Source organism: Chaetura pelagica, unplaced genomic scaffold, assembly GCF_000747805.2.
Source record: "Chaetura pelagica isolate M959 unplaced genomic scaffold, ChaPel_1.0 scaffold189, whole genome shotgun sequence".
Taxonomy (NCBI): Eukaryota; Metazoa; Chordata; class Aves; order Apodiformes; family Apodidae; genus Chaetura; species Chaetura pelagica.
This window is the reverse complement of record NW_009970716.1, coordinates 530999-545281: the sequence shown is the minus strand read 5'-3', so window position 1 is coordinate 545281 and position 14283 is coordinate 530999. Positions and strand designations below refer to the sequence as shown.

Genomic DNA, 14283 nt, shown 5'->3' with positions numbered 1-14283 from the left:
TTTCCCTAGGGACTTTCTGTTCTCCCTGCTGCTCTGAAAAGTCATGGAACTTGTTTCATCAAGCTTCTGGCAGCCCTGTGTGCACCTGGTGTTTCTCTGTGCATGAACTACTTCTGAAGTTCACTAGGCACTTTGTTAACCTGTCTTACACTCATCAGTATCGAGAGTAGGACATGACATTGAGTTCATGGTACACTAGTTAAACAACGTTATAATTTCCATCAGAATGCAAAAATTTATAACAGTGGGATTCCCCCAAATCAGTGAAGGAAGCAATGAGGTTAGCTCAAGGTCATGGTGCAGCTGACTGAGAGTAGGTACTCACTAAACCTGCGTCATTGGCCTCATACCTCGACATGCCGAAGTCGGACACTTTAACAATGTGCTGAGCATTGACTAAACAGTTTCTTGCAGCCTGGGGAAAAGGAGAGGAATGGATCTGAAATTTGTGCTAAAGCATATCAAGAAATAAGCAATTGCTGATTATTTTGTTTCACCTTGTATACTGTTAATATTCTAAAAGGAGATCAGTGTCGTGCTCAAAAATGTAAGTGAATTTCTGGCTCTGGGTCAGGGACCATATTTCACTGCCACCTAATTACATATCTATGGCATCTATTGGCTTAAATGCTTGTAGTGCCTGTTGCATCTTTACATATTCCTGCATGATGAAAGAAACTTTACGCTGCAGAGTGTAGTATTTTCCCAAACACTAGCATTAGGACACTCAATGTGAATTTTAAAAAATGTTTTGTGACTTTTTCATTACAGAAATCAGGAACTCCTTGGAAATTTTCAAGATTTCACATTTCTTCAGGCAACTAGGGAGGAGAGCAGGAACACTTCCTCTCCGCATCCAGATGTGAGCATTGAACAAAAAGCAGATTAACAAAACAAGCTTCTCCCCTGTGGTTCCCTGTGTATGAGAGGCAGGGCAGAAAAGCCACCCAGATATCCCAGCAACAAGGAAAGGCAGTAAGGAGCAGAAAAGAATTAGATAGAAAAAGCTTATTTAATAATAATAGTAATAATAATAATTATGATCATAATCATCATCCTCACTGTTGCTGACGTTTTTTATTGCTGTGATTTTAGCTGTGTTGGGACCACTGTATGATATTCTTGTATTGAGATGTCCTAACACCAGCCTGCTCCATGCTAATATCCCAATTTCCTCTGACTTCTCTCAATTATCAAGCAGTTTTTCCAGCTGTCCACAGACAAAAGAACAGCTGAAAAGTTTTGGTTTACAGGCAAGAAAATATTACTGGTTTCTTAGATCCTGCAGGGCTGAAGTCTTACTGGACACACTAATGTCTGTAAACAGCAGTGGCATGTTCTATACTGCCAATATCTCCCAGTAACTTCAAAAAACTATTGTACTTACTAAATCACGGTGAATAAAGCTGTTTCTTTCCAGGTATTCCATCCCTTCACACACATCCTGGCACATGCTCAGCAGCATGTCTCTGCTGAGTTTCCCTTGCCTTTGCCGAAGGTAATTGAGCAGGCAGCCGTTTTCCATGAATTCAGTCACAACATAGAGAGGCTTGTGATGTGTGCACACACCATAAAGCTGGACCAGCTTCGGGTGGGAGAGTTTCCTGTTTAAAATCACATTTTAGACAGGCTAGCGGTTGCCCCTGGCAGGTAACTAGACCTTTGATTCTCATGATGGTTTTAAAAAAATACTTTCAGTACTTGATAAACAGCATTCAGTTCAACTAGGATCAGAGCTGTCCCACAATCTAATGCATTTTTGCCTACAATTTCCTCCACAAAGTGCACACCTTGAATTCATAAATGTTCATCAGTTATATAAATGCAAAGCTTGATTTGGATGATGTGAAAAGGAAAGGTTTGGTTATGCCTGGCTTTCAGGTAGAGAACTTGACCCTGCAAGGGTTCTTTTCTTCTGGGCTGTGCCAAGACCCAGACTGCACACTTCCTTAATTTACAAAATTGGTTATATTTATCTCTTTGTCATCTCAATGTCAACTGTCAGATATTATAGCTTTTGTACTTACATCATTACTTTGGCCTCCTCGATGAAATCATCTTCAGACATTGCACCTTCACTGATTGTTTTGATGGCAACCTTGGTGGTTCTTTGCCATTTACCCAAATGAACGACTCCAAACTGCCCTCGCCCAAGTTCTTTCACAAACATCAGTTCAGATGGGTTTAATTCCCACTCCTCTGTAAAAGCAATCCAGTATGTTACAACAGTCAGGTCAGCGTCCCTGAGTTGTGCTCCAGGAAACATGCCTTGGTATTTGCAGTTAATGCATGCAGTAAAACATCACAACTGCTCATCATATAGCTATAGCATGAGTTTTAAATATTCCACATGCTCACATATGTTTGTATGTGAATGTTATTTACAGCTTGTAGAATGTGCTTAGTGTTGAAATTGCTTAGTGTAGGAATGTCTGATGCTTGAAGAGAACACAGGTGTTTAGCTTTGAGTACATATGGGAACATTTTTGGCACTATCATATGTGATGTTGAACTCTGAACCACTTCTGGATGGATAGTATTGCTACAGAAATAGTTACTGGCTGCCTCTGTTGTAATAACCACAATAGTTCTGCCATTCAGAAATATTAACCCTTGAGATTAATGAGAATATTCACAGGAGAGATACACAAATTTGGAGGCTCCTACCATCAGCCAGATTATATGAACTTCTTGATCTATATACACAAAACTTGCATTTATAGCTTGTTTTCTAATGCTGTGTAAGATTTTATTCTTATTTCTAAAACTTGAAGAACTGAAAAGGAAGAGCTGCCCCATAAATAATATTCATTTCAATTTCCTGAGCATTTCAATAAATCAAATAGCCTTTGAAAAGCTATTAAGTGTATTTTTGAGTCTTAGGCCTGTGTGGGAAAGTCCAGATAGCTCTGAAATGCTCTGATGGTTGTGACAGAAAGAAAACAGTTGCTGAAGAGAAGGACTCAAGTCATATGTCTTGTTTGGTACTGGCACCTTACGAGGAAATGAGTGTCTGTTTCTGGTGAATACGTGGTTATTCATGCATATCTTATTATGGGGAAATTCCACAGATATAACTTAGTTATTAGCTGGGTGGATGCAATTTAAAATTCTTGCCTAGCTAGGAACCTAAATCTCCACCAAAAGAAGGTAAAAAAATTACCGTAACTAAATCCTGCTGTTGCCTGTGAAGAACATCCAGCTGATCCAACTGGATGTCGGAGACGAGTAATAAGACCTGTAGGGAACAAAGCAATAATATTCTGTTGACCAATTGCTCCATTTAGAAGTAAGCTAGATCGTACCTCTTCTCAAACAGAGATCTTTGGAATCTGATGTACATTTCTTATTTCTCAAAGTTACTTTTGCTTAGAGCTTGTTTGCATAAAACTCTACAGTGAGAAGAAATGGAAGAAGACTATTCAATAAGGCTCTGACTACACCAATACTTTCATACAACCAGAAGTGATATTCATGCTTGACTGCATGATGTTAGTGATCTTAAAAAAATGAGTACTTCCAGCATGATTCCTCAGGATTGTTTGCCATTGCAAGAAATACTTTTTTTGTCTGACATTAATTTTCTTTGAATTCATGAGCCAACAGTGAGTATATACCTCACCAAGGATCTGTGTTCATGCATTCTCCCAACTGCTAGTTTCAGGTCCTTCCCTGCTTTATGTGTTCCCCACAATCCTCTTCCCTCCAGCAAAAGCCTCCTATTTTGCTCCCTCACTAGTGCAAGGAATCTCTGCATGTTTTCCCATCTTCACTCATTCAGAGTAAAATTTTTATATTATGTTAAAATTATGGGCAGAACCAAGGGGAAGGGCATTTTTTAATGCTAAAAATTATAAAAGACTGCTGTCAGACAACAATTAGAGGTGGCTAACTCTGCTAAGCTACAAACCAGTGCTAGAGAGTCCTTGTGCTCCCTAAATATGCCTTTGATTGTTTGTGGAGTGGGTTTTTTTTTCCAAAATCAGTAGAATGCTGCCTGCTGACACACAGCATAGCTCCTGCTTGTCTAAATTCCATGCATGCAAGTCCTTGTTGGAGATGAGGAAAGAATTATGGTCATATTTCATACAAGTGCCATCCAGTCAAACACGAACCAGGAGAATACAGAACAGGCAAATATATTAGACGTCTGGCTATGTAAAATCCAGTTAATACCTGTAGATGAGTTTGGTAATTTCACTTCTCCCGTGCTATACCCACTCTACAGCTATGACTTTGCCAGAAAGGATTATGGCATATTTTAATTCATTAGCAACAGAAAAACTTGTGTCTCTTTTTATAATGGAAGTATTAGAGGAAGGGTCATTGCCACTGTCTTGAAATCCCTAATAGCTTCAAACCATCAGTTGTCAAACCTTACCAGCATGCATTACCTGCAGCATTGTGTTGATGATACTCAATGAGTTCAGGAACAGATGAAAAGAGATATTTTTCTGCTACATAATATTGTCCCAAGTGGTTTTTCTTTATTTGATAATGTCGAATATCTCCACTGTGGCTTCTGAAATCAACAAAAGAATTAAAATGCTCAGCAAAAATAAAAACCTGGGGTACAATTCTCAATTTTAAATGGTTGTTTGTAGCTATGATACTGCTTCATGAAAGATAAAAAGACTTGAATAGATCTCTCTCCCAACTTTGGGAGATACTGCACAATGTATTTTATTTTACTGCATAAGTATTTACCCCAGTAAGTATTGTTGAAGAACAAGAAATACCTTTTAACAGATGTTTCTCCTAAGTCAGCACTTGTTTGAATCTAAGCTTTTGAAATGAAAATGCTCTTCATTACCTGAGTTTCCCCAAAAAAAGTTAAAAACATATTCACATGTAGTTTGAGATTAAATTTGCTGTTCTGCTTCTCCAAGGGCTACTTATTGGAGCTTTTATTTGATACATTTGCTTTTTTATATTTCTCCACATTGCCTGTCTTTCCTGCTTTCTGTACATTTTGCTGCCTGTCTACCCCTGCTTTGTGTGAGACTCAAAATGAAGAAAGGAAGTTTGCATTTCAGGAAGAAAGTGGCTGCTGAAGGTTGGTGCCCTGCTGTAATGTGAGCCTGTGCCCAGCACAGCGGTGGCATGGAGGGCTCATCCCACCTTTCTGAGGAGGGGAGAAATTGAGGAAGAGGGTGGTGGAAGCAAAGATGCCTTTGCCTTGCTCCTGTCACCTCTGGCTTGCTCTAAGAGGAAGAGAAGGGAAGCAAACACGACTGATGCAGGAGCATGTAGCACTGAGGAAGGAGGGTATAAGGCAGCTCAAGAAGGGCTAAGTCAGCACTGTAGGGGATTGCTACTGATGTGGGGGAAAACCAAGTCCTGTGGCAGTCCTCTGGCAGAAGAAGTAAAACTGCACAGTGAGGAGGTAAGGTTATTTTAGGAGATAAAGAGAAGTCTGGGCACAGCAGAGCCTCCAGAGAAGGAAAGCTGTTGGGTGCAGCAGCTGAAGACTGTGGCAGCCATGGCATTTCATGTACAAAGAGAGGAAAGAAGATGCAAATGTATAGTTATATTGCCCGTATTATGTGAGTGAGGTGCACAGTTTTAAAAGCAGATTATTTGGGGATTTCAGTGACTGCAGTTAATCTTGCCTTGGCAGGACTTTTGCACCCTGATTCCCAGATCCACTGCCCACTGTCAGCTTTCCTGCACAGGGGCTAATTAACCCTGCACAAACAGCACCCCAGTGGTTCCCTGCTCCTGTGCACTTTATGTCCAAGCTACCCACTTATCCTGAGGAGTTTGGGGGAAGCTCTTCCATCCCCTTTTGATTCAAACTCTAACCATTCTGAGCAACTCACCCTTTAGCCCGTGAATACATGGACAGCGTAAGAAGTCCCCGATGGCTTGAATCTCTGACAACAAATGTGCCTTCTTTGGACTGAAAAGAAATCCAGGTAGAGTTATTTTCTGCCTTTGATCTTGAGTAATCCTCCTGTCAGATAGTACTTCCAGCTGATTGCTAAATTCCATGGAATACCTATAGCTACTTGGGAGGGGGATAAAGCAGTGGAGAATGGGAATTGATAGCCTGGTAGATAGCAGAACAAAATTAAGTAAGGGAAAATACTTAATGCCAGGCAATTTTTTTGAGTTAAATAATTTAGGTGAATTTTAGTCTTCAGAGTGAAGTAGTGAAAATGCTTTGATTTATTAGAAAATCAAATTTTACCATTTATTAGAATAAAATACTGTAAAACAGTTCTATCTGAGATGTTCTTCTCTAGTCTATCTTGTTCAAACCCTGTGTTAGTCCTTGAGCAGAGATCTAATGAGTTTAACTGAGTTGGGCACTTTGGTAACTGGTAGAGGGGGTAGAACATAGTATGGACTTTTACCTCAATATGTAGGTAAAATGCAGAGGTTTTGTTAAGCTTTGCTAACCTTGCTAATTTACGTACTACATGGACTTCAGTATTCAACATTTCATACAAAAGACAAGCACATTAAACCACATGTAATTTGATTTTATCTAGTGTGGAAAATCTGTATAGAATTTGCTGGGGCCACAACTTGAAACTCTGTGCAGTTTGAGTTGCCTGCACTATGCTTACCCCAGAAAGCCTTTTATTTTAAAGTACTCTCTCTTACTTCATACCCAGCAGATTTGAATTTGACTGTGGTAACGCTCTTGGTGCCTCTACTGATGGATCTTTTAGATATTGTTAGCTTTTTGTATAAGCTGAGTTACCTTCTGGCGCAAGAGAAGTTCTGCCTGTCTTCTGTTTATGTTTTTGCAGTACCACCTGCATCAAGGAGATAACCCACCCTTTAATTTCAGGAAGTAAATATTAATGTTTGCTCTGTTTTACGAAAGTAATCAAGCTTAATAGTTGAACTATTTGCAGTCCAAAAACCTGAACAGAAGTACTGTTGTATATAAGCATCTCTTAATTTGGAATTACTTTGTTAGACCATAGTAAACAGGACAACTTTTTCACCCATTCACTGTGATTAAATATGAGCTCAAAAAAAGAGAAAGCCCAGGAAACAGTTACAACAAACTGTGACGAAATTTACAGCCCTGGATGCTGCGTCAAGCCTCTCTTCTCTAGAATTTTGCAGAATTTTACTCTTTTCTCCAGTAAATTACATTGAAGTAATTCATTAGCTTCTAGTCAATTAATTACATATTCACAACAGGAAGTAATCATAATATAGAAACATTATGTAGTGAGTCTACAGAAATAGGAAACATCTGGATTCTGACATTATGATTTATGCAAATGAATGTTCTTGTTTGTAATGCTCAGTGTTTGTAATCTCATGTTATACTCTGAGTTAGTCATTCCAAATCAAAATGGTGAATTCATTCTAAAAGTAACGTTTTGTAACAAAAAGGAGAGATTTTGATAAACACCTGTTCATGTCTAATGAAGGCGGAAGGATCTAGCCCTTAAAATGTATTACTGCAATCCATTTTTAGAAAAGAAAGCACAGTTACTCTTTTCAAGGGTACTTACTCATATGTTTCTAAATTACTTTTCTTGTTCTCAGTAACATAGTTGCTGGGAATTAGACCTTCATTCCTGAAACATATTGGGAATAATGTTATAGTATGGCATAAAATATTGATAGGATTAAGGTAAACATCTTCCTTTTGTTGAATTACAAAGGTTCCTTTGGCCATGCTGCTAGATACTGAATACCAACATGGGAACTGAAGTCTGAGTCCTTTCATCCCGGGCACCATCTTTCTGCCTCACAACTGTAGATGAAAACTACTGAATGAAAACTGGGGTAAGTATTTATAGAGTGATGAGAGCAGCATGTTAATAAAAATATTCAAGGCAAATAAAAAGAAAATTTAGAATAAAAATATATTTCTTCTGAATCAGAAGCCACCCTCTTAATTTATGACCTTCACAAAGCTTTCACATGAAGCCTAAGGTGTGTGCCTGCATGTTGTGGGGAATGGTCCATTTTCTCTCCCCTGACATAAGACTAAACAAAATACCCACCTTCCCAGGCACTGTTGTAAGATTTTTCTTTCTGTATAGGGAGATTGGAACAGACGTCCACTCTTACCCATGTTGGTCTCTTGCCTTCCACCAGTGAGGATCATCCTGTTCAAGGATAATGTATTCTTCTGACTTTTTGAGTGGTAAATCCGAGGGTCCTCTAGCAGAGAAGTCATAGAGTGCAATAACTCTGGGTTTTTTTGTGTAGTCTTCCAAGGCCTTGGCAGGTAGAGGAGGTAATGGCTTGTTCTTAAACTGCAACTCTCTCTTACGCTAGTGAAAAAAGAAGTATCTTGCACAATTATTCTCTTCTCATTACTACTACTTGCTTAATTCCCCCGCTGTTACACCATCTCAGTAACTAAACTGAACTCATCATGGTCATTACTTCTTGTAAATAAAGCTCTTATAGCTTAATCACCTGTAAAACAACAAGACTTACATTTGAGTAGTTTGGTGTAGAAGCCAAAACGACAATTGAAAGTGCAGTGACTAATAGACAAGCCATCTACCTAAGCAAGGTGACTTCTACATGGTATGAATGCTGGGACAATTCCTCAGCTGGCTTAAAAGCAGAGCAGCATTGAAATCAGTAGAGTTACGATGTCTGGAAATTCCATCATGTTTCTGGAGTATTAGCACAGATGGCACTGCAGCAAATCAGCAGGAGCATAATCATTTTCTTTTACATCAAGAGAGGTTCTAGCTTTGTTCTTGGTTATGCTTTGAAAGCTCAGATTATTCACCTTAGATCAAGTAAAACTGTGGTGGATGTCTCACATGCTGGCTGAGCAAGGCAAGCTTGCATCTATCCAACACGTCAGACCCACCCTTCCTACCTCCATCACCCAAACCCAGAGATGGGAGAAGGAACCACCTCATTCATTACAGAAAACTTGGGAAACCTCCCTGTAACCCTGTATTTACATTTGTATGAATCTTCAGATGCCTTTATTCTGGCATTTGTATGCAATGAAGCACCTTACATGTTCAAGAGTTAGTTACCCCTCTGCTTGTTCTGGCACCGAACCACTGTACGGCACATTACCTCCATTCTCTTTTCACTTACCAAAATGTTTCTTACCCTGCACTTCCAAGTAGATGCATAGGAAACATCTGATTGTGAGGCTGAGTACAGGTCAGAATCAGGATCCAGGTTCATTTTTGTCCTCATTGCTCTGATTTTGAAAAACATTAAGTATTTGTGTGAGTATGTAGCTATAAAAAGTCACATAAAAATAGCCATTTGTGGCTATATATGCCTTCCTTCATATTAGGGATATGCAAGGGAGAGCTTCTTGAAACTACTTTACAAGTAAGAGTTCTACTGAAAATTGAGGAATTTTTAAAATCCTCTTTGTGTAGATATTTTCAACATCCTGTGTGGTGGTGTTGTCATACTGGAGGGAAGGGATGCCATCTAGAAGGACCTTGACGGACTTGAGAGGTGGGCCCATGCCAACTTCATGAAGTTCAACACGGCCAAGTGCAAGGTCTGGCACCTGGGTTGGGGTAACCCCAAGCACAAATTCAGGTCGGGCAAAGAACAGCCTTGAGGAGAAAGACCTGGGGGTGTTGGTATGAGCCAGCAATGTGCCCTGGAGCCCTCAACACAAGAAGGATAAAGAGCTCTTGGAGCAAGTCCAGAAAAGGGCCACAAAGATGATCTGAGGGCTGGAGCACCTCTCCTATGAAGAGAGGCTGAGAGTGGGGGTTGTTCAGCTTAGAGAAGAGAAGGCTCTAGGGAGACCTCATAGCAGCCTTCCAGTACCTGAAGGGGCTGCAGGAAAGCTGGGGAGGGACTTTTTACTAGGGTGCATAGTGATAGGACAAGGGGTAATGGTTTTAAACTGTACGAGGGGAGATTTAGGGTAGATATTAGGAAGAAATTCTTTACTGTTAGGGGGGTGAAACACTGGAACAGGTTGCCCAGGGAGGTTGTGAATGCCCCCTCCCTGGAGGTGTTCAAGGCCAGGTTGGACAGGGCTTTGTGCAACCTGGTTTAGTGGGAGGTGCCCCTGCCCTTGTGGGGGGGTTGGAACTAGACAATCTTCTAGGTCCCTTCTAGCCCAAACCATTCTATGATTCTATGACCCTAATTTCTGAAAAGCTTAAGCACTTCACATACCTTTTTTGCACTGTGCAGCAGCAGCAGCAGCAGCAGAAAACGGACTGGATGGTGTGATCTGTGAAGAAGAACATTTTCCATATTTGCAGTGTTCCTGTTTTTTGGTTACAAAACTTACAGAATTAAGGGCTACAAGATATGCTTAGCTCCATTTTTAGCTCTGTCTTGCTGTGAGATATCCAGCAAATCATTAAGACTGAATTTGCATCCACCAAAGACAGCAGACCTTTCTTGCCACCCCAACTATTTGCTCCCACTTCCTCCCATACAATGTCTTTACAATTATGAGGCCATGTGATGCGTTAAATCAGCTCACTAAATCAGACAGAAAAAAAAAAAACCCAAACAGACCTTGTCAACCAGATTGATACCAGTCTGCCTGATCATAACACCCCATGCAAGCATTAACCAGTGTAATAAAGGGAACAGGAGGTGAACTGTCCCCTTTAGCAATGACATAATTTTTAGATCATTCAAGCCAAACACAAAACCACACTTGCACAATAAGCTTCTTCTTATTGTGAGGTTTATTAAAGGAGACAGGCTACGTGCAATTCTTTGAATTAATACTGATTCTCTCGTTGCAGTCATTACTGTAATGTATGTATTAGTCCAGGTTTAAATACTAACAAATATGTGCTTTACGCTGCTGTTCCAAGTGGTTGATAATCCTAAGAAAAATACATGGGATACATCACATACATTGTACATTTAGTAAATGTACATCTAGTAAATTACCATCTAGTAAATCTTGTATGGGTAGCAGAGCGGATATGGCATTAAATAGGTCGGAAGGCACTAAGATTATTTGAATGAGGTAAATAAATTATTACATCCACTCTGGTCCACTTCTACTCAGGCTGAGACCTACTTTCCACAACTTGTGTTCCTGTGGTACTTTAAACCAACCTGTGATAGCTATGGCCCTGTCCTCTTTCCTTCTGCACTGATGCTCATCTCATCTCCAAAGGAGTGAGACAGGATGCTAGACCAGTGGGGAACCACTCTCTGCTGGGACGGGCCCCTGAATCATCTCAGCACCAGGTGCAGCTGGTGGGCAGGTGGGAGAGCAGCAGCACCAACCCAGGCTCTCGAGTGAGATGTGTGCTCTCTTAGGAAGCGTGAGAGCCAGGCACAGAGAGACAATGTTCCAGTCACATTCAGCTGCACTGACAGAAAGTAAATTTTATGTCCTGACCTAAAAAGTCCTGATTTTGCTTTGTGACAGAGGTTATAGTACAAAAAGAGGCCTCAGAAAGTTATTAGAAATAGATTATCCAAGGTCTCAGTACTTTGTAGTTTTATCTTTCACAAGGTGTGTCTTCCACCAGTCCCACCAGCCTCTTGCACTTTGTTTTTCTTTTGGCTCATTGATCCCAATGACAATCCAGCCTGAAATAAATAGGATGTCCCTCTGTTGTTCTGAAAGACTTTTTGCCAATGTCTGTTAGGAATGTTTCAGCCAAGTGTGCTGACAGTGTGCATCCTAGCACTCTAAACATAAAGCAATCTTACTGCACAAATAAAATGCAATTATTTTCTCTATAAAGGTACCTAATTTAGCAAAACTTGCATGAATAAAAGAAGGGAGAATATCAGATGTCAGAAAGAGAAGACCAAAACTAGTTCTTAGCTGGAAGAGGAAGATACCATCTCATAAGTGTTTTAGTTAGAGTACTTATCTTGAAAGTCTCAGGGCAACTTCTCTTAGACCGTTGCATCCTGTGAAGAACTTACTGTGTAGGAAGCTGGTGAGCCTACATTAATCGTAAGACATTATCGACTTTTTAATAAAAGTTTCCACTGACAGCTATGTAAAATGCAGTGATTACAAACACTCAAGCCAGCTGACCCTGACAATTTCTTAAAACAAAACAAAACAAAAACAACCAACCAAAACAAAACAGTCTGAAAAGATCTGGGCAATACAGTTCCTGTGCTGCATAATTTCCCATTGTACATTAAACTGTTTAAAATTACAGTGGCTGAAGGTTGACTGAATATGGTCTCTAGCATTGTTTAACTAGAGGGTTGAGATTATTAATGTTCTAGGTAAGAACAAGCATGGAATGAAAATCACTTTTTAAAAGCTGGATGGGAAGTATTTCTAGTTTATTTCCATTGCTTTTTGGTTCCCCCCAAAATTCCATAAATTCAAGAGTGAAGTAGTGTCATGATGTAAGAAATAAGTGTCTCTAAAGCTGTATGAATTAGTGCCTTGGAAGCATAGCACATGACAGTGTAGGCTTGCAGGCAATGTCATCTGAGGACGTTATGGCAATTTCATTACAAAAGAAGGTTGTTTTAAATTATATGCTACTTACCAAATCTTCCCAAATATCTTGGAAAGGAACTGTGTTTGTCCCCTGACACAGACTGTGTTAGGTTCCCACTTCTTTTTCTAATCACTTCAGTGTTTCATAAACCATGAACACCAAGGATGAAAAAAATATTTGGGTTTCTTTTACTTCAGCCAGTACCATGAATTTTAAACGATGGTTATAAAGTATTCAGTGATGTGCAAAAACAAATATGATATTTGAAAGCTTTTCTACTTCTTCTGATTAAACCATCTAGTCTAATTAAATATATTATTCCTCATTTGACAACTTGCTTTCTCTATAGAACACTTGCTAGAAATATTTAGAAGCAGCACTGTGGAGTTTCAATGTGATGTAAGCATTATCCTCTTATAAGAATTTAAAGACTTAGCTGTTAGCCCAAAGTGAGGGGTTCAGACCAACATTATGGACATGAAATCCTGTTTTGCTTTGCTTTATCACCCCAGCAATTTGAATAAACTTATAGCATAAGCTCAGGAATCCTTTCTACCTTCAGTGAATGTCAGACTTGCTCTGTTGTTGGATGCTTTTTGTGTTTGAGACCTCCATGTCCCGTCCTCCCCGTTTTCTATGTCAAAAGCAATTAGCAATAAATTAATGTATGTGATGGTTTTTAAAACATCCCAAGCATATATGATACTAAGTATTTAGTCTCTTGTCCTGTCCATAGAACCACATAAAAGGTACAGGTTAAAGCTTACAGTATGTCCTGGGACACAGGTTTCATTTGGTGAGCCATTTTTCCAAGGCTAGAGTGTTTAAACAATCAAAGATCCCATAATATGACCAAATTCTGCAAGTAAAAAGTGAAGGCTCAGATTAGACTAAGGCCAGGGGACAGTTAAGTTCATGTTGAACTGAATTGTTGGGTCCTGAAGAGCAGCACAAACTCTACACAGTTCTGTGAAGTTTGCTTCTCCTCCTTCTCCTTATTTAAGTATGAAATAATGGCCTGTCAATCAAGCAGATTTTTATCATTCTAAATAAGAGTATTTCCAACTCTTCAAAACCAAACCTATCTTTACACATCTGTTCTTGGCAACCTCTTCACTTCTGATTTTTTTTTGTCCATGCACTACTCCTAGAGCACTTGTGGAATTAACTCAACAGAAATTAATAAAAACCTAAATTATAGCAGTAAAACCTGTTAATTTCTGTTTGGAAATGTCAGCTCCACTGAGAAACCTTATCAAGGAACACAGACAGTGAAGGACCCTTAGTTCTGTGTCCTAAATTTCAGGCATAAAGTCCTGCTTTTGTTAAATTGAACTAAGTCAGGAATTTTGACCTGATGCATTGGAATGTTAGCATCTCAGGCAAAGAACTATGTACTGATCTACACATTTTACATCCTCTCTAGTCACTAACAAGCTTCTTGCACAGCACATTTTCTCCCCTTGATTAAAAACATATTTTTTTGAGTTCATAACTCACTACAGAAAGGTCCCAAAGCTGCTCTGCTATGCTCTTTCAGAAAGATTTGGCCAACATTGCAGATGGTGAAAGCTTTGATACACTGAATGAATAATTTAATTAAATTGGTTTGTATCTTCTGCCAGCAGCAGAGGCAGATGTTTACAGGGCTGGCTGCCTCCAGGTGCCCCAGCACAGCTCATGGCAGCACTACAGGAAGCCTGTGTTTCCTGCCTGAAGCTTCTCACAGCTAAAAACACCCTCCTGCAGCCTGGGCTCTTCCTTCCTTTCTCTTTGCTTCTAATCAGATGCCGCCAGACAGACTAAGAAAGAATGGTAATTTTTTAACCCCTGCATTTTAATGCAAGAAAATGCCATATTTTAAAATGCAAACAAGAAATTGAAAACAGATTATTTG

General features: G+C 39.6%; 1 protein-coding gene across 1 annotated transcript in view; it reads right to left on the bottom strand.

Annotated features, from left to right (window-relative positions):
- The window catches only part of TXK (TXK tyrosine kinase), a 14297-nt gene extending 4113 nt beyond the window's left edge, over positions 1-10184 (bottom strand). Inside the window, exons 1-11 of the mRNA XM_010006080.1 lie at positions 10111-10184; positions 9067-9160; positions 8050-8255; positions 7485-7550; positions 6713-6767; positions 5823-5902; positions 4395-4522; positions 3164-3238; positions 2028-2199; positions 1388-1604; positions 351-415 (exon numbers count right to left, since the gene is read on the bottom strand). Coding sequence (XP_010004382.1) covers positions 351-415; positions 1388-1604; positions 2028-2199; positions 3164-3238; positions 4395-4522; positions 5823-5902; positions 6713-6767; positions 7485-7550; positions 8050-8255; positions 9067-9160; positions 10111-10184 — 1232 coding nt within the window. The remainder of the gene's footprint in view (positions 1-350; positions 416-1387; positions 1605-2027; positions 2200-3163; positions 3239-4394; positions 4523-5822; positions 5903-6712; positions 6768-7484; positions 7551-8049; positions 8256-9066; positions 9161-10110) is intronic.
- Positions 10185-14283: the final 4099 nt, after the last annotated feature.